The 19,620-nt window shown below is 38.5% G+C and overlaps 3 protein-coding genes across 4 annotated transcripts in view; all 3 read left to right on the forward strand.

Annotated features, from left to right (window-relative positions):
- The window catches only part of LOC143461228 (uncharacterized), a 32,422-nt gene extending 20,672 nt beyond the window's left edge, over positions 1 to 11,750 (forward strand). Inside the window, exons 22-33 of one of the 2 annotated variants that reach the window (XM_076959060.1) lie at positions 697 to 813; positions 1,035 to 1,223; positions 1,303 to 1,433; positions 4,580 to 4,630; positions 5,037 to 5,116; positions 5,311 to 5,447; positions 5,677 to 5,917; positions 6,087 to 6,250; positions 6,478 to 6,606; positions 8,167 to 8,308; positions 9,674 to 9,702; positions 9,801 to 11,750. In XM_076959060.1, coding sequence (XP_076815175.1) covers positions 697 to 813; positions 1,035 to 1,223; positions 1,303 to 1,433; positions 4,580 to 4,630; positions 5,037 to 5,116; positions 5,311 to 5,447; positions 5,677 to 5,917; positions 6,087 to 6,250; positions 6,478 to 6,606; positions 8,167 to 8,308; positions 9,674 to 9,702; positions 9,801 to 11,264 — 2,874 coding nt within the window. In that variant the 3' untranslated portion in view covers positions 11,265 to 11,750. The remainder of the gene's footprint in view (positions 1 to 696; positions 814 to 1,034; positions 1,224 to 1,302; positions 1,434 to 4,579; positions 4,631 to 5,036; positions 5,117 to 5,310; positions 5,448 to 5,676; positions 5,918 to 6,086; positions 6,251 to 6,477; positions 6,607 to 8,166; positions 8,309 to 9,673; positions 9,703 to 9,800) is intronic. The other variant, XM_076959063.1, reaches the window with a different exon arrangement.
- A 1,814-nt stretch (positions 11,751 to 13,564) lies between these two features.
- On the forward strand, positions 13,565 to 17,287 carry LOC143460759 (uncharacterized). The gene is made up of 7 exons (XM_076958377.1): positions 13,565 to 13,852; positions 14,183 to 14,366; positions 14,736 to 15,047; positions 15,182 to 15,314; positions 15,428 to 15,551; positions 15,806 to 16,038; positions 16,277 to 17,287. The coding sequence occupies exons 2-7, from the start codon at positions 14,215 to 14,217 to the stop codon at positions 16,469 to 16,471; spliced, it is 1,149 nt and encodes a 382-aa protein (XP_076814492.1). The 5' UTR covers positions 13,565 to 13,852; positions 14,183 to 14,214; the 3' UTR covers positions 16,472 to 17,287.
- An 883-nt stretch (positions 17,288 to 18,170) lies between these two features.
- Positions 18,171 to 19,620, forward strand: part of LOC143461206 (deleted in lung and esophageal cancer protein 1-like) — a 33,111-nt gene continuing 31,661 nt past the window's right edge. Inside the window, exons 1-3 of the mRNA XM_076959035.1 lie at positions 18,171 to 18,869; positions 19,154 to 19,294; positions 19,495 to 19,557. Of these exons, the coding sequence (XP_076815150.1) occupies positions 18,747 to 18,869; positions 19,154 to 19,294; positions 19,495 to 19,557 (327 nt within the window). The 5' untranslated portion in view covers positions 18,171 to 18,746. The remainder of the gene's footprint in view (positions 18,870 to 19,153; positions 19,295 to 19,494; positions 19,558 to 19,620) is intronic.

Here is a 19,620-nt window from a genome sequence, read left to right on the forward strand (position 1 = left end):
TATAAATAGTGTTGTAGTTACATTTTAAAGAATCATGGGTACAGCACCAATTTGTAGAAAGATATTTTTTGACACGATCTTAAATTACAGCTAATTTTGCTTTATACTGCATGAACCACAAACAACTAAAATTAAAATTACACATTAAATAGCGGTCAACTTTGTGTGCCATTTGTATTTTGATTGTTTTTTATGTGTTAACGCTCGAAACCATGATCGATTTGCACTTAAATCATTAGACTTAGAGTATTAGTCTAAGTCTTCTCATCTGCTATGAACTTTGTTGACCTCCGTTATGACTCAATAACAGGACCTTAAATAGATTGACTAGCAATAAGAAAGCTCAAAGTCAGAAAGACAAGAACTCCTTCGTGCAGGTAAAGAGCAAAAACAGTTTGATGCATTAGCCATCAAGTGCCAAGCTTACAAGGAGAGGGATTTTCTACTAAATTCGGGGAATCCCCTGTTCAGATATTTACAAGGCTTGTCACAAATAAATGAGTCATCCATGCATAGGGCTTACAGGGTTGTAATGTTCAAATTAAGTAAGATGTTAATAATAAAAGTGATCAATGACATGTCGACAGAATAGCTCTCGGTTCACATCCTGAAAACGAACCACTGCTTTGGAGTGTCACATTGCTATGCTGTTCTTCTTCAGTTACCCTTAGCTTGACATCTGTGCTTGTGTGTCAGGTTGCAACGATTGAAAAAGGCAAACGAACTAGCTCGCAGAAATCCTGGAAATTGATCTGGGTTGTATTGAAAGAACAATCAATCTATCTGTGCAAGGACTGGAGTAGAAACAAACAGGTTGCCCTCTTATTTCTGCAATCAATAAAAACTGTATAAATTTACGGACAAAATATTGAAAATTAAAAAAGTGTGCAAACTTGCATCCAATAACTTTCTGTGAAATTTCCATAAAAGTCTTTTCATTATAAAGTTTTCGCAAAAAGCTTGGTTTCTCAGCTAGGCAGCATCTTGATTATTATGAGACCAAAGTTATTATTTTATCTTTTTTCTTCTGTCAGGATGTTTCTGTCAACGGTGGTGGAAATCTTCCATCTTCGGGAGTTGGCCAACCTCCTTCACAACTTCCTCTTGAAGAAGAGGAACCACTCAACATCCAGGGCTCACTCGTGTCCATTGCATACAATTATGTTAAAAGGAGAAACGTCTTCAAAGTAACAACCTGTAACGGGTCGGAGTATTTGTTTCAGGTGAGTCTGAGATTATTTGTTTTTTGACCCAGTGCGTGTATTAATGGTAAAATGCGGTAAAAAATTGTCCATCTTCCAGGCTGAGGACAGAGATGACATGCTCGCTTGGATCAACTCCATCCAGGTCAGTGGTAACCATGACAACAAGGATGGTCAAGTCACGATAAACGAGGACTTGATTTTAAGGAAAACTAGTCAGATCGAGTCAGGGTGAGTGAGCCATGATCTGGTTGAAATATTCTTTATTACAACTACAGTATTGTTTGTATAACTACTGTGAACGAAAGATGAATCGTGAGAAGGCTTGTTAAAATGAAATGGCAGAAAAGTATTGGTACACCAATATTAGGAAAATGTTGTTGTATTTCGATGATGTATGTATTTATAAAATAGATCTATAAACATTAAGAAGCTATATTTAAACAAAATTATCTTGGTATATGTATTATTGTAAATACCGAAGTATTGATCAATATGTCTGATGGTTGTTTTGATAACAGCACTCGAAACAAAGTAGTTTATGTATTTATGCTGTATTACATGCTGTTGTCTCTATGATCTAACAGGAACACATGAACTTCCTTAGTAGCTGTAGATGATAATGTTATTGTTTATAATTATGTAGATTTTTATATATCTATTAACTCTGTTTTTTATTCAACGGTGTTTACATTTGAATTTTAATGCCAGTGCACTGGGCTATAAAGTTCACTTTAACTTTCAAATGTTGTCCACTTTATTTTGTGACTAGTGATTTAAATGTGACTCAATAATAGTCATTTTGGATTTGCCTATGCTGTTGCGTATGTTCTTGCTTAGGTTTCATTTTTTGCTTAGTAGGGGTTTTAAATTTTTTATAACTGTCATGTGAATGAGTTTGGCGTTTTTTCACCTGAGACTTGGTGTGAAATTGACGTATCATGGTGCAATTTATTGCGCCAAGTTGCAATGCGGGCCTTTTATTGCCAGTTCTATTGCTGTTGCAAAGCTGAATTGACCAAACACGACCTTCCATCGTATTTTAAAAAGAGTTACTTTATGGAGCAAACCTCCGGCAAGGAAACCGTTTTACTTTCTCACCAAATTGGCACCAGATAGAAGCCACAATACGAGTTAGATTAGATTTAGTAGAGTTTACTCAAAACTGTTTCGATCTTTGGGCATATAAGTTCAACGAAAGTTCAGTTCATATTTCAGCGAGTGATGACCAAAGTCAGGCAGTTGGTCAGCCCCTCCACCTGAGCACATCGTCATTCGCATTGTCATCAGTCTTGAACTATTCGGTCAGCGCATCAGAGACATGACGTAAACTGAGCATGTTTGGGGAATGAAATGGAACCTCTTTCTTCCAATCATTTCATGTCATGATGGCACATCTTCAACCACACACGTCTCTTCCTGTTTTCTATACAACGCTTACGTCGTTTTGCACACACACTTTGCATAACGTCATCATTTCCTGTATCCCTTACTAATTGTTGCAGCACAATGTCGCCCGTCGTGAAAAACAACTTTCCTAGTAAGGCAGTTTTGGATTGGCGCTGTCAATTGTAGATTGGTCTAGAATGGCGTTAACAAACTGTTAAATGTCGCATTGAATAAGACTACATTCAGGAAGCGTTTTTCGTATTTGTACTCAGTAAACCATTTTTGAGTATTAGATTATATTTGATGATTTAAGTTTTTAGACTTTTTTTACTTTAGGGGATGACGGGTCGATTTGAATTATGTAAATTATTTAATTATTTTTAGTTGTTGGCGATGGCTGAGATATCTGTGGACTGGTAAATGGTTTAGCACAATTACACTTTCGATCTATTAGCGTTATTTATTTGGTGGGCATCGGTACAGTAGAAGGGTATAATGAGAAGGAAGTTGTTTAGGATTCGGTCAGGCTTTCATTTGACTGCTTTCATTTCCTGCAAGATTTGTATTTACTAGTCTGCTCACTTTGGGCACGGTCAGGGATTTCTAACAAGTTAACAAGACGTCTTGCGCCCTTTAAACGCAGTTTATTTACGTTGACATGCTGTTAGATTAGAAGATAATTATATATTTAGAACTGGTGAAGGGAATTATCTGTGCACATTGGCTTGAATGCCTCTTCGAAGCAACCAAAGCGTGTCATTTGCGGAATTGAAACAGCATCAGAGACAGAGTGACCCATGTGTGCTTCGCAGTGTGCGGCCGCTCACAGACACCTCTGCAAAACTAACAAAGAGATCTAACATCCCTCGGAGTTATTCCGACCCAACCAGACACAAGGTGGCTTACCGTAGCCTCCATTTGGACGAGTCCGACTCGTCGCGCGCACGACTTGGCCCCCCGCCATTTTACGCCTCCACACAAAACCGCCGACACTCAGTCAAACTGAGTTACAAGGAAAGTAACGCAAAGGTGGCAACCATTGAATACACCAAGCCGTTTATTACACCGACAACTATTTCCTCACCTCAGCCATTAGACTTGCATGGTCTGCCAAACGGCTTGGATGATATAGAATCCCCTCAAGTGAACCTTGTTCCTGTTCAACGAAGAACAAAAGGTGACTCACCAACCAAATTAGAGGAAGTGAAGAAAAATCGACGCCGTGGTGTCGTTTTAACCGAAGCAGTCTCTGACCAGTCTTCCGAGTTTGCATTGGTTATATCGGCCCCTCTAGAAACTGAGCAGGGTAACACTGAGATAAAGCCGAGAACCATAGCAGAGCAGCGTATTTTGTTGAGAGAATTAGCGAAGGCAAGCAACGTACCATTTGAACTACCTGATTCGGACAGTGAGAAGAACAGGAATTGGGCAAAGCCAAAGCCGCGCTCCGTTGAAGTTCTTAACGATTTACCACCGCGGCCTCGTGCGTCAAGTGGAGGGAAAATGGCAGACAAAATTCAACGCACAATTCGCGCTTTATATGACGGCAACTCAAGCAGACGAGCGTCGATGGAAAGACTTGATGGGGAAATGAGTGACGATGAGAGCATGAAATTGAAGCCAATGCATTTAGGATCGAAGTCAGAGTCCAGGTGGGGCACTTTTATACAACGAGGAGCTTATTTTGTCCTAGCACACTATATGCCTATGTTGTGCAGTTTTACTCTACCTTTTAAAATTCACTGGTGGTGGCCGTTGGTATTTTTCTCATTGAAATATATTATTCAAAGCCAATTACCCAAATTTTTGAAACATTCTTTTGTTTGGATTTATCTGCAGTTTTTGCTAAGCTTATTTATTAAGCTATATTTATTTATCAAAATCTCAATATTACACAGTATTATTCTTCTAAAGGATATATGACTGTTGTCTTTCTTGTATGAAGTAAAGGTAGTGTTATTTCCTAGTTAAAATCATATTCCATACAGGATGTCAATAGCGTCACGTTCACCGATGCTTTATAAGAAGTTGCACATCAGGTATACTTGCACCAATCATTTCCTGACAGCATTGTGACATCACAGGATGTCATAATGAGTACATACTGACTCACCTGTTAAAATGCCCGCATTATTTGAGCAATAACTTTGGAACAAAATTTTCTTTGGTTTAACAATCACACTAACCCACATAGCTGCATTTTTGTGGTATTGTTGGCACTTGGCTGGTATTCCAGGATTGTGTTTGCAGTTGGACAGTGCATCACTTTGCAGTTGGACAGTGCATCACTTTGCTGAACATCAAAATGTTTTGAGTTGCAATTTCACTTTGCTTTAACAACCATCAGCAAGCTGACACATTATACATGGAATGCCTTTCACCATTGCTTTTTATGGATAAGTAGAAATTGTGCGGGTTTTACAAACTTTCCTTTCTTATTTGCAGTCCAAAACCAGAGAAGCGTCCAACAAGGAAGAGCAGATCACCGAAGCCAGTTCGAAGAGTGACTGTTCCTGTGAAGGACAGTAAGTTGCTACAACTTAAATATTTTTAATGCCATAGATTATGCTTGCTATATTGTGAAGGTTATCTCTTTACAAAATGTTGCGAGCTGTGGCTTAATGCCGTGGTCTTTTAGCGTAAAAGTAAATATTGAAGTTTGCGCAGTTAATCCTTCAACAAGAAAGTTTCGTGGACAATTAAGTGATATTTTTCACAGTTGATGGTTCTCGTCGATTCAAATGGAGGGGCAGCGTAAATCGAATTGTTCGGAAGTTTGGGCAAGGACAGACCTTGATGCAGGGTGGGACATTTGATGTTCATTTAGAAGATTGCCCACCAAGCTTAAACAATGAGGTATCTGCTGTGGTATTTCGAGATACATGCATTTGTGCATATCACATCTTCATACATTTTGTGCGCAATGTCTTCGTTATAATGTTGAGCTTTCCTTGTGTGAAGGCAGCCTAGTATAGGATACTGCAGTCGCTCAAGTAATTGGAAATACAGTATTCATACTTCTGTTTTTACAAGATCTATTAATCTCAGCCCACGATGCATGTTAACGATTTTGACGATTGTTTAGTTTGTTCCTTTTGTTGTGGATCTCTGTTGTCGAGTCGTGGAGGAAAGGGGCTTGACTTTTATGGGGATCTATCGAGTCCCAGGAAACAGTGGGACTCTTTCCGCTCTGCAAGAGGAGCTAAATTTTAGAGGACTCGAAGCGGTTGATCTAGAAAATGATCCGAGATTTTGCGAGCTTAATGTTGTATCTTCACTGCTGAAGTCATTCTTCAGGAAACTGCCAGACCCTCTTTTCACAAATGGTGAGAAGCACGTAATATACTTCTCACGGAGGTTCAGTTTATCTTAGTAGACCTTTTGTAAAACGTAATGTGATAAGTTTTCACCAATGTACTTTGATCACATGTGCTTACCCTTAAAAAAATTTGCGTTAATTTCAAGAATTAAAATGTTACGTTGTGTTTCCAACAGAACTTTACGAAGATTTTATCTCCATGAATCGCAAGAAAGATTCAGAGGAGAGACTAAACGGACTTCGTCGTCTCATCCACATGCTTCCCGCTCCTCATTATGAAACTCTTAAGTTCTTGGTTTCTCATCTGAAGAAGGTCGCCGACAACTCTGACGTTAATAAGGTATTACGACTTCTATTGTCCTTGCACGTTCACATTGCACTCAAGCAGCATGCTTAAGAGAACCGAGAAATGTTAATGGTAGTAAGACCGAAATCTTTTCATACGTTTTTGATAAAAAGTGCGTCGACCCGCGGCTCGTATTTTACATCATAGCATCGTTTATGACGTAATGCCGAATGCTGTCTTCCTGCCAAAACGCCAAAATTTATAAACAAACTTTTTCTTAGATGGAAATTCGAAACCTGGCCATAGTGTTTGGTCCGACCCTGGTGAGAAGCACGATCTCTGATAACATGGCTACCATGGTAACCGATATGTCTGATCAATGTCGGATCGTTGAAAGCGTTCTACAACACGTCAGTATAAATTTTATCGTTTAATTAGTTGAAGGTGTTCATATTTTGTATAGATATGATTAGAAAGTTGACATTAGTGTAGAAATTAGGGTTTTCACATGTAAAATACTTTCTGATGCCTTTTCTGGCAATAGCAATTATATTGTTCCATGTCATTAAGTATTTTTGGTTTCGTTTCCATCAATTTCTTTCTGCAATTTAGCTTTATAGAAGCTGAATATATCTATTGGGGTAATGATAATAATGGTACAATTTTACATTCAAGGATAATGCCCATCAAGAAATACATGATTCCGTAAAGAATGATCTAAGCTACATCATACTCTTAATGCATGTGCTGTCCACTCAATATTAACTCAATATTGTCAGCGTGTATCTAATATAGTTGAAATATTTTATGAGTGTTGATGATAACACAGAGTGAAGAAATATTCACCGGAGAGCACGAAGAAATTCCAACTTTTGTGCGGAGTTTCATCTTGTGACAATCCCGGAGACTGGTTTAAATGTTCGCGATACTCGCACTGGCTGAACGCGCTTTGCGTACCCTTCAAACTTTCATTAGCGACAGTGTCTTGTGATTGATTGTCACACATAATGACATCACAATTGTTCCACACGCTAAGTACACTGATGACATCATCAATGACATGCATTGGTTCCGGGAATCCGGCTTGTTTGTGGTTTTTGTTCAGTTGCAATAGATAGACACATGTGCAGTGTATCAAGTTGCACTTATTTATTCAGTTCCGAGTGTTTCTGGTTGAAACAAGATCTGATTCAGCCGGTATATTTTCGTAGATTTTTCGAGAACGTGGACATCCGCGTTGCATCTTAGCCAATAAAAACCTGGGAATGTTTGAATATTTATTAACAGTATTTTTACTTATGTATGGTACTGAAAACGTTTTTGCCAAAATCTTCAATAAAACAGCCTGCAGTGCTTTCCCTTCAAAGGGGTTTCGTGCTGATTGTGTGGCGTTGTTCAATCAACAGCTTCCTGTTTTGCTTATGATGTCACAGAAGAGTTCTTACATCGCACATCGCGACAGCTTGATTTAAAATGCCTACACTTCCTACTTCAGTAGATGGTGCTGCACTTACGGCATGCCAGCAACAGACTGACTTCCTTTGCATGGTTATTAAGATGTCTATTCAAATTGGTTGGCGCTTGTTTTTTTTGTTTCATGTCCCCTTCACTGGAATATTCAAATAAAAAATCTGCGTACTTGTCGAAACAATGTCATTGTGACGTATTTTTTCTGTTTTCAGACACTTAAGTGATGTCATCGTTCCTATATTATGTCATAGGTGGTTGATTTTGACATTGATGATAAATTTTTAATTTGGAATGTTGATGAAAATGGAACTTTCTCCACTTTTTTGTTCAAAAATTTCTGTTTGAGTTTGGTTTTTGTCAGGCAACAAAAACAAGCTCTATATAAAAACTGTGGAATGAATCTGTTTTAAATTATAAAGAATTCTGCTTTTTCAGTTGAATATTGATCGCTTGCCAAGTATAATTTCATAAAAATGCATGAAATCCTTTTCATTTTCCAGTCTGCATGGTTTTTCTCCGATGCTGATATGAAAGAATCTGGCCTTCAACTCCAGCCGCCACCATCCGAAGATCCCCACGAACCAGTCCCAAACATCGATCACCTCCTCGCCAATGTGGGAAGGACGCCCGGCGACACATCAGGTAAGCAGCTGCCTCATCGACTTACAACGGCTATTGCTGTTTAACTTCTCAAACCAGGACTGATACGGCTATTTCGTGCTAGCAAGGCGATGTGACTTAGAATTGGTGAAGTACTGTTTATTTAAAATGCGACTGATGTTTATGTAATTTTACAGTATCAGCACAATATGGTGACAGGGTTGTATTTGCAGAAAGTTCTTGATGTTAGTTAGAAACAACAGGGCTAAGTGGTTGAGAAGAGGTTGTGGTTTAGAACATTCAAGTGTAGTCATTGTCAGTTTTTTAATCACCAAGATTTTATTATTTTACAGCAGGATGGAGTCTCACAAACAGCTGCATTTTACTTTAGCTCAATATTTCATCAGAAGGTGATAGCAAGACATCAGGTAGAAAATTTTCAACAGAATTCCTTTTATTCACAAATACTGCAACTTCTCAAATGTAATGTATAGAGGCAGCGGGTACACAAGGAACTGTAAGTTTGTGAAGACATACTGCTAAGCAATTGAGCATTGAGAGAGATTTAGATTGAAAGAACTCAGGTTTAAGATGTGTTGAGATAAAGGTGATGATACAGACAGCTTAGACGAAGGGGTTATGGTTAGACCAGCAGATGTGCAGAAAAGATCTGGTTGCATTGCGCGTTATCCAGTTTAGTTCCAAGTTTTGCTTTTTCAGCCTCGTTTTCACGCTTTTTTGCGATTTGTCACCACAAAATTCCCGTTATCTTTGTTCCTTAAATATTCTCTTCTTTTTTTAATGCGCTTTTACGGTTTCCGTGACTTTGACTTCTTCAAATGTAAGCAATTCTTTAAGTTATTAACTTTACTGCTAGTTATAATTATTTCTTTTAACGCAAACTCAGCTCGATGTTTCAGCCTTCGTCGAACGTCTTGTATCGCGACGCTGTAAGTTTTTTTTGTGACGTCACAATGTGTTGTATTAGATATGCATGGAACAGCATTTGATTGACATGTCCCACATGTTTATTAAATCTGTCGCTTGAAATGAAAAAATTCATATTTACAAGTAAATTTCATTGAGTAGCATTTGTACTTTCACTGAATGATTATTACGTCGTAACCTCATTCCTTATGACACGATTATCGAATGTTGTATGAGGCATGATGACGTGGTATGATTTTATTGGTGCTTGTCCAAGTCGTCATGACATCACAATTCGTTGTTATAGCTACGTCGCATCAACCACGTGACATTTTCGCTTGATTGCGCAAATATCAGATTCCATTAATCCCCCCATGCACGTATGTTTGAGGGCTGGGCAGATTTTGTTACGTCATAATGAGATATTATCTTGTCATTCGCAGTCACCAACCCCTACTTAATTTGTGTTTTTTTTTACAGATAGCACAAGTGAATCTTCCAAGTCCAAGGTGAGGAATATTTCTCTGTCTACGACGTCAATCCCGTGATTTAGGCGTATATGAAATATTTTTACTCGAGCTTATCCCGTGACCTTTCACCTTTCCAGGCGTCCGTTGCATCAGAGAAAGAATCTTTTTCTCGTGACGTCATGGAGATGATTTTTGGTGCCGGCAAACGATGGTTGCAGAATCAGCAAGGTGGCGTTAAACTAGAGGAGCAAGATAGTAGTGATGACGAGTACGGGTTCAAGGAAGCGCAGAGGAATCACGTTCGTGCGGCGCAACCGAAGCAGACCCCGCCAACCCCACCCAAATCTCCTGCGCATACAAGCGCCCCCGCAAAATACCAAGTCGCCAAACCTGCCGCGTCTGGGATACGAGCCGGGTGGCCCGCCAAAGGTCAGTCCCATCTCCCGCACGACATACCCGCCCGGTTATATGATTTCTATGTGGAAAATTTGGAGCGACTCGCAAAGACGGATGTTGCGCGCCCCTTCCCCAACTTTTCGTCATCTTCCACCGATACATCACCTCAGGTGACCCCACGGAGCAGTCAGTTTGGACCCCCTACACCTCAGCGCTCTCACCCTATGCAGCCACGTCGATCTTCCGGGGCCGGTTTAAAGAATCCCGAACCCCGTGACGTCGTAACACGTCACTCGACCGGCACCCAACCGACCGTACCCAGTTTGTATGGGGAATCCCTGCAGAATAAAAGATACTGCAAGAACCCGAGTGATTTCACGGCCGTACTCGCAACCAGTACCCCGCTTCGGCCCGGAGATCGCCAGCCACAGAAGGTGACGTCATCGGCAATGACGCAGAACAACACCGAGCTGAGCTCCATCAACAAAGACGAAGAACAAAACGAATCGGATTCTGACACGTCAGTCTACGTCGGCGACACGTTAGAGGAAAAATTAAAAAATCTCACCAACCTCGACAAGAAACTGGAGCGTCGACCGTCGCGTCGATACGCGAATCGTAACTACGACGTCGCCGCCAGGATCCCCCCCCTTCCATTAAACTATCCTACCTCAAAGAAATTAACTGCTCCATCGTTGAAGGCGGGCGAGGTGGTCACCCCGGATAACATCCACATGTTCCCCCCCACAAAGAAGTCGTCGCGCGAAATGTACCAGGAGCGGAAAGCTCAACGACAACAGCATCGAGATTTCGTCAAGGCGAATCGCGTCACTCGTAAAGAGAGCATGCTCGCGCGCTGTGCCTCAGACGAGAATATCTTCAATCGTTGTGATCCCAAACGACAAGTGATCCGACCTAATCCCGGCGATGACGTCACAATCAACCAATCGCGTCGTCGCGGCTCAAGGGACAAAGTCAAACGACGTCACACTTTGGGGGCCAGTGATTTCCCCGGACAAGATTTTTGGGACAAATCGGTCTACAATTCGCTGCAAAATATAGCCCCGGAGTCGGCCATGGCCCGCTTGCGCCCCAAATTGGGTTCCGCGGACCCAGTCGTTCCGAAACTGCCACAAGCCCGCACCGTACTAGCCGGCAACAATCCTCGGTTTGAGAAAAGCAGAAAAACCGAATCTTATCTCTGACATTGAAGCCATAGCCAGCAACAATGTAATTGCCTTGATTTGATAACATGTCGTTCTTTTTGTATCACGTCCTAATAACTTTTTTACTTAATTGACAACTTATTTATATCCCTGCTTGCCACCTTTGAGAACAAGCGGTCGCCTGATGAACAACTTAACTCGTAGGTCGCCACTTCACGTAGTTTCTTGCAATTTTTTTAATCATAACAGACCGACTTGAAGTATGTTCTTTGATTCTTATTCCCGTTGTTACGTCACATCCGTTATTGCGTTCTTTGTTTATGTTACAAGGATATTAGTTTGGTATAGATAGCTATTTTCTATTCGGGGAATCCCCGTCGTATTGTTACCTAACTTTGTGTTACACTTTGTTCGAACGCGGTACATTGTTACGTGCGAGCTGCGCAACAACTTTGCTGCTGTCGCCATTTTTTGTTTTCTTACGTTAAACCTATTGCTTACAGATTAAAAACATAACATTTCGTTTCTCACGTTTATTGGTCGTCAGTGTTTGTATGAAAACTTCAGATGCCAAATGAGTCACTTAGTGAGATGAGCATTTAGTTTTCAAACCCTTCCGTTTCAATGAAAATTTAGGATCGTTGTTGGGGTATTCAAAATACTCGATATATTGCTTCACTGCGATTTTGAACGTTTCGATATATTCAAGTTAACGAGCGCTCATATACTCGATAGACTTTGGTTTAACTGCAGATACCAGTCATAAGCTTTGGTTAAAAATTAAGAATTGCCTTTCCTTGGGTTTCGCATCCCTTAAGGAGGCGTCAAACCCTTAAAACTAAGATCTCCATGATTTTGTTGGACGTCCTACGTAGGGCTTTAAACCAATCAGAAGGCAGCATGGTTGGTGTTGTTTTCTAGCCTGGGAGTTACCCTAGCAGTTGGCGTGCTTCAATGTTCCAGGTCGCGTGCGGAATTTGGCTAAAAATTAGCATGAAAGTAGCTAAAATTGGGTTTTTAGGTCAAAAATTCTAGTGTTTATTTTGCGCCTCTGTTAAAAAAGTTTGAATGATGGCATTTTATAGAATGTCAGTCCAAAGCATACTAAATTGACAAGCAAAATTTCTGATATTCCCATGCAGGATTTTTCGAGTAATCGGTCTTTTAGCAAATTCACTGTATAATAAAATAAACAAATATTTTATGGCATTTTTTGATGTTTGACGCCGGGAGAAGTTACAAGCATAACGATACGATAAACATAATAATATGATAAACTTCCGCATTTCTACCTTGCTAGTTACCCAATTTTTCGGTTAAGACAACAGTTTATATTTAGTAACGAATCGGTTCAGTATGCAGTGGGCTTCTCTTGTGTGTAATTTTTTATGCAGCTGCTTTCTGTCGTGTTTCAGGGTTACCTTGCGGTTTGAGCCTAAAAAGCGCAATAATGCGGCTTCTGTTATAGGCTACTTGGCGGCGCTACCATTGTAATACCGTTGGGCAAGGTATTAACAATGTTTGCTCATATTGAGTTGTCCTGATGAACGCTTCCAAATTTGAGCAATACAATAAAAAGAGCAACTGCGTGTATCAGTCAAAACTTGAACAAAGGCTAACTCGGTAACCCGGGCTAGAGCGATGAGAAATCATCCGCCGGGTTTAACTCGTGCAGAGACTGTTCTCAGTCGGTGGATAAAGATTATTATACCGTACCAAGAATGGCTGGGTAGTGTCCATGCGACCTTTCTTGAAGACCTTATTATTTGAAAAATACATTTGCAAATCGCGATTTCTCATATTTACTTTTTAAGTAGAATAGTACAACATTGTTTCCACTCATAAAAAGTATCTTAATGAAACAATTTAAAATATATAAAAAGCGACCAAAACATGGATTACCACTTTCTGTTCTACCAAGAATTGTTAGGCCTAATTGCCATTTTCATATGCGTAGATCGTAGGCTACTGGGCAAATTAACATTTATTATGCTAATCTCAAAATATGCGTAGGCTATACCAAACCACAAACAACATGCTAAATATTTTACAACGATCCGGATAGAGATATATAAATGTAATGGTTGAATATTCAGTCAGTCAAGTTTTAAAACTTTGCTGAGGTACAAAAAGCGAATGCCTGCCAGATGTTTGATGTCATTGTTATTAGACTCTTACGACGGGCAGGGTTTTCGTGGCACCAGTTCGCCACCATGTTTTGGCCAAAATATCGTTTTTAATGTTATTATTGGCGACAGCGCCAAGAAGTGACAGCTGTGTGGGATTCCCCTTGTACATGTAAACATCCACAATTTAGTTGTCTCATGATCTTATGGCCCTTCTGCTTTTGGGTAATGGGTTGCAAGCGTTCTTGGCCTAGAGTTTGTTATCAAACGAAAATTTGGCCTAGCAGAACTTGAAGGTTGAGTTGTATGGCTTAAGAAGTGCCCAGTGGAAAACGATTTTTCATTTTAGACCAACGGAAGGCAAACTGCGGCTCGTCGACCTTTTGTTTGTGACTCTTCAATATCTCATTTTACTGTTTTAGGCTAATAGTGTACAGTTGTCCAAACTGCAGAGTTTGGTTTAGGCTACTTCGTTTCATGGGCTTCAGTTCCGCTGTTAAGGTGCGTTATTTTGCATTTAATGACTTGGACAGAACTTTTGTGCGCTCAATTTTTAGTTTATTTAAAGATTGAATAAGTCAAACTGTGTACATTTAACATTACTGTTTAGGTCAAAATGTGTACTTCCATTACATCTGAGCATTAGATAAAAACATTACATTAGCATGAAATTAGCAAATTAAATAGGTCACTTAACTTTCACTAGCATGCAAGGCATAAATCGAATAAAAAACTCGAGAACTTTTTGGTTAAACTGAATTGAAGCCTGCAAAAAAATCTTTATAGTAATAGTCACCAAGTCTTATTTTGGCAAGTTTTCTTAACCAATAGCTTGCCTTGAACTGCTACTTTGCTATTGGATTATGACAAATAATTCTAAACTGACATGTTGGTCAAAGAATGGTAAATATGCACAGCAGTTTAGCCTAATTTACCCATGGGAAAAATTGACAAACCTTGGATACGATAGCTGGTGGATTGATGCCGGTATTCATCCTTCTTCAGACATTTTAAGGTACAAGTGTGTGAATGTATTCACAGATTAAATATATCTCTGGATAAAGTTATTATACATGACCTTGAACTGAGTTTAAAAATTGAAAAACTTTACCGTGATAGGCAAATATACATACTAACTGTATATTCATATCATATACTGCTCCTAGTCATTATCCACCTAATAGATTGTGAATTCAAAACTGATCTTCCCGGCTACTTGTTAAGCTAGCTTAAGGGTTATAACATAGCGATCTAAATATATTTTCTAATCCAATTCTTACTTTAAATTTAACTGTAAATAATGGAAATAAACCTTTTTCTTACTCTACTCACTAACTTCTATAATTTATGAGAAAATACTAACTTCCTATAATATTTTTAATAGGACACCGTCACTTACAAAGCATCCTTCATTCACTGAGAATGGAGATGAAATAGCTTTGCACAGTATTGCATCGTCATCAAAAAAAGAAAAACATAAGAACGTAGAGTCAAGTGCTTCAAATTCTTCTACTTGGTTGAAATGGCCTTTTAGTGATGAGCATAAAGACAGGTCCTGTTTACCGACCATATCATCGAAAAAATCTAAAGATTCAATTCAGTGTCATGACACTGTGGATGGAAAATCGCCAAACAAATCAAAAAGCGAAATTGAAATTCAAAATGATTATTTAGAAGAAAAATATGGTCTTTACAGGTAATTTGGGTTCCTCATTTTTTTGCTTTTGCAATTGTAATTATTAATTAATTTTGTAGCCATACCTGGCATATTTAGCGGCTTTTTATTTGCAATTTTTTTGCGTCATGTTTTATATCAGTCTGTTGATCCAGATTTCAGATCATCCAAGATGGAAATTGTCTGTATCGGGCACTAGCTCAAGCCTTGATTCACGATCAGTCTAAGCATTTAATTGTCAGAAAAGAAGTGGTCCAGTTTATTTCTGAAAACAGAAAGGATTTTGAGGTTTATTTCTCTAATTCATACTACTGTGATACTTATATCTAGGACTAAACAAACACTTACATTTGGCTTCTCAAGGCATGCTTGGAGAGTACGTAAACTTGTTCATTTGATAGAACATTGTAGAAGGCGACTTTGACATTTTCCTTAACGAAGCCATTCAGGATGGTGTGTGGGCAAGTTACATTGAAATTCTTGCACTGACGTGGCTTCTTGATATAAATGTTATAATAGTTACTGGTGCGTTTTTTAAAGTCTATGTAGTTTTTCAGTGTTTTTAAGTGTGCGATTGTACAGTGGTATGTTTTAGTCACTCACTGTGTTAAAAACAAGTTTTATAAAACCAGTAAGAAAAGTTGTTATAAATTTCTGTGTTGTTTGTGTCAATGCCGGCATCTATTTAATCGTGTCTCACTAATTCTCTACTTATCCAGCAGTATTATTGATTAATTATTATTGTTGGGTTGACCAAAATTGTAAGGTTGGTGCTTTAGGTGGATTTTCAAGTGATCCAAAAGTTCATATCACTTGTCACCACTTCGACCCACACAATGAAAAGTTAATGCCGAAGGACACTGTTTGGCTGTCCTGGTTGTCCAGTGGCCACTATGATGTCATTTTGAAAAAAAAGATGAAAAACAGGATCTTTGATGAGTGGGCTGCAGCAAAGAAGAACCGAATGAAGTCGGACGAGGAGCTTGCTAAACAGCTGGCTCAAGATGAAAAAGTCAGAAATTATTTAATATTTCAGTTTAATGATTCATAAATAATACATTCATCGTTAATTCAAAGTTTGCCCATTAAGCTACAGCATTAGGATTGGTCACTAATCAAAACAGTGCTGTTCTATCATATCAATAATGAAGTTAAGTTTTAAAATCTGCCTCAAAGCGTAAAACTCCATGCAAAATATGAAAGAATTGGAACAAGTTTTATCAATTGTTGTGTGTTTGATTTTTGATTAGGAATACTGGGACAATGGATCAAGGCCTGAAGACAAAGCTAATGGCCCGTGCGTGAAATGTGAGAAACAAAATCCCGTGAATAAACAAGATGATGTTGAAACGATGTTGGCGCAGGATGAAGAATATGCTCGTATTCTTCAAGAAGAGGAAGACATGGCATATGTAGATGAATTAAATTATGATCAGTATGTCTGATCCTTCTTCAAATATGTATTTGCAGTCTAGAGAATTGCATGAAATTTTATGTGATTGTTTTATTGTTGTTGTCATTTTTGTGTTGAAAAAAGTTGTTACAAAGATGGTGTAAAGTTGTTGGAAATTATTTAAGTTGTTATAAATACGTGCAAGTCTTTTTTTATTCTTAAGTGCCTTACTAGTGGCTTACTAATACGCCTGTTCATTCTGTTGCAATATTAACGCTATAGTCGCTTCCTAACATGTCGCCTAATTTATTATTTGTAAATGCAATCTACCTATTAGATATCTGACATTCCGTCACACATTCCATTATCGTATAATTTGTACTGCTCGGGTGTTCCATCACGCTGGTTTACGTAATCGTATTTTTACTTTTCACCGACTGCATTTAGAGCTGATGGTAGACCACGATATTATACCAATGCGTAATTGCGTCCAAGGATATATTTTGGTGTGCGGTAAACGTTTCTAGTTTAGTCGAATTTAATATATTATGGGCCGTTTTTGTTATTAGTTATCTAGAAGCGTTTGCAATTACAAACGGGTGTCAATCTCCGCATGCGTGCGGTTCTCAGCTACTCAAGAAAATGAGTAGGTAGATTGGTTATCGCCTTTTATGTTGTCCACTGTTATTATTGTTAACTTCATTAAATCCGCTGTTTTTTTTCTAACTTCTGCACACGATGTCTTCGAACTATACAATTATTTTGGCGCAATTTATGTTATAAAGAGGGTACTCATATTCACTGTAACTACCGTCATGACAGCAGTCTTGCAAGGAGAACCTTATTGTTATTAAACTAAGATTAGAAAGAAAAAGCTTGATATTCACAATTGAGAAACTCGTTGAAATGAAGTTCATCTTTATGCTATGCAGCTAATGTTTATTTTCTGCTGTCTTCTGTTTGTCTATGACAAGTCTTTAAAAAGTGGCCATGAATAACGCAGACTGTATGTATAGGCCATAACATTACGTAGATGATGGACATTTCATAACGACAAATGCTCTCTTCATGTACTCTATGCGTTATTTGTGGAACGGTATGACGTCACAACCTTCATCCTCGGACGAAACGAAACTGTTTCCACGACTTAAAATCAGCGATAATTTCTGATTGTCACTGCTCGAGCTCCGGTTACCGAGCTTTTTGGTGTGCAGTTTTTGAGGTGTTTGTTGTGATTCTCATGATAATGACCGAATTTGTAACTGTTCATCTTAAACCACTGCAATGGAGGAAGCATCATTGATGCGTTGGTCAGATTTACAGGGTGGTCCAAGCCATGGCACGCTGGCTGCTTGAGGAATTTCCCTATTTGCGACGTGCAGTGTTCTCATATCATAATGTGGCCCTTTCCTGCTTGCCGTCGTAGATAACGCTGGCCCTGAACATCGAACATTGATTCTCAGCAAATACAGTAGGTAAATCCATGAGCACTAACCGTTTCAATTTGCTACCAAGCGCCCATTCAATAACAAACAACAAAGCTATAAACAAAAATAATGATTAGTTCCAACGTTTTTGTGCAACGTAACATATTTTAGCCTCGATTTTAAACTACTGTATTTCACGAAATGTTTCTTTTGGCAGTTTCCATTCTGTTTTTTATTGCGTTGCCGGGTACCATCAATTGTTTCTATGGTTGTTTCCAACATCAACAAGAGAAGCCTGCAACAGGGCCAAGTGTGGCTCTAAGTTAACGCTAGGATTGGAGCAAAAGCTTAAATGTGTAGTTTAAGCTTATAAATTTACCTCAATAATTTAAGTATTTCTGTTATTATTTAGTTGTTTGAAAACTTTACTAAAAATTAGGTTAAATAATCTAAGTTTGAAAGGTGTATCTTATGTTTAATCGTTTTGTAAGCTAGGCTATGTCTGTTTTTCATTAATTTTGTTTTTCCCCTTAATTGTGGTGAACAAAGAAACTGATGAAGGTGGTCGCAACCTTTCGTTGTCAAGCTGGCTTCAACTTGCAAGATTAGCGTACAGCTGAATTTGATTAGGCTAGCTTTTGCCTTTAAATTTTGTATGTTGTTTCAACTTGGTTGTCTTTGTCAATTTAAATTCTCAAGTCGTTGTCATGAATTTTTACTTAACTAAATATGCTTAAAAGAGGTTGACATGTTTAATTGTAGCCTAATTAATTTGTTTGCTCCGACAATGACATTTTATTGTAACCGTTATGTTTTATTATTGTAGACTGTACTATTTTGATACTTAAGTATACTACTACTTAGGTTGCTTCAGTGAATAGGGACCTGATAAATTTGACAATGGAAGGAACCACAAGCTCACTGGAGGTCATGCCGCCTGGAACTCCCACTTGTATTTCACCTGATTTGTCTCAACATGAACCTCCGATGCACATTCCACGTCCATCTTCTGACAGAGCACAGGTAACAATACATTGTCTGATTATTACCCAGTTTAAGCACTGCCGCTTTATGTTAAGTAGATAGAGTGCAATGTCTCATGTTTTGTTAGGGTACCACAACTTTTCCATGGCAGCTATTATGCCAGATATGTTTAACGTCTATGATTACGCATGGGTCTTTCTTTTTACTATGTTTTGACATTTTTTAAGTCATATCAAATAAAACAGTTGCGGATGTTTAATTTTCTAGAAATAAGATTTCAACTGAATTGAAATCATTTTGTATTTTGTTGCTCATTTTGTCAGGATGTATCTCACATATTGGCGAGCGTATTTCGTGACTTGTACACACGAGACGTTATGTCAAAAGATACCGTTCAAAATCTGACTCGTTCAAGTGAGGGTAGCTCTAAGTTTCACAAGAAATGTATGACTCAACTGACACAGGTTAGCATTTTCTTTCAGCTGCATTATTTTTACTTTATTCATCAAAATTATCATTCCTTAACTTTCATCACAAGCTTCTTGCAGAGACTGCAGCTCTTGATATAGCAATTGTATTTCATTTTATTCAGGCAATAATTGATTACTTTTTTGTGGATTAATTAATTTCTATTCAGTCAAATAACTTGCAAACTCAATATTAGGTGCACATGGATCATCAGAAGAAACTGGATGAATATAATACGATGGAACGTCATATCATTCAAGTAATCTATTTTTTGTGATTTGTACAAAAATGTTCTTTTGTGTCGCATTCTTTGTTAGTCTTG

This window comes from Clavelina lepadiformis, chromosome 5 (genome assembly GCF_947623445.1).
Source record: "Clavelina lepadiformis chromosome 5, kaClaLepa1.1, whole genome shotgun sequence".
Lineage (NCBI taxonomy): Eukaryota > Metazoa > Chordata > Ascidiacea > Aplousobranchia > Clavelinidae > Clavelina > Clavelina lepadiformis.

Excerpts from the sequence above, each read along its gene's own strand:
- LOC143460759 (XM_076958377.1), top strand. The coding sequence starts at position 14,215 with ATGACAAATAATTCTAAACTGACATGTTGGTCAAAGAATGGTAAATAT. Across the intron at positions 15,048-15,181 it reads GAAAAATATGGTCTTTACAG|ATTTCAGATCATCCAAGATG; the intron begins GTAATTTGGGTT and ends CTGTTGATCCAG. Across the intron at positions 15,552-15,805 it reads AAATGTTATAATAGTTACTG|GTGGATTTTCAAGTGATCCA; the intron begins GTGCGTTTTTTA and ends TTGGTGCTTTAG.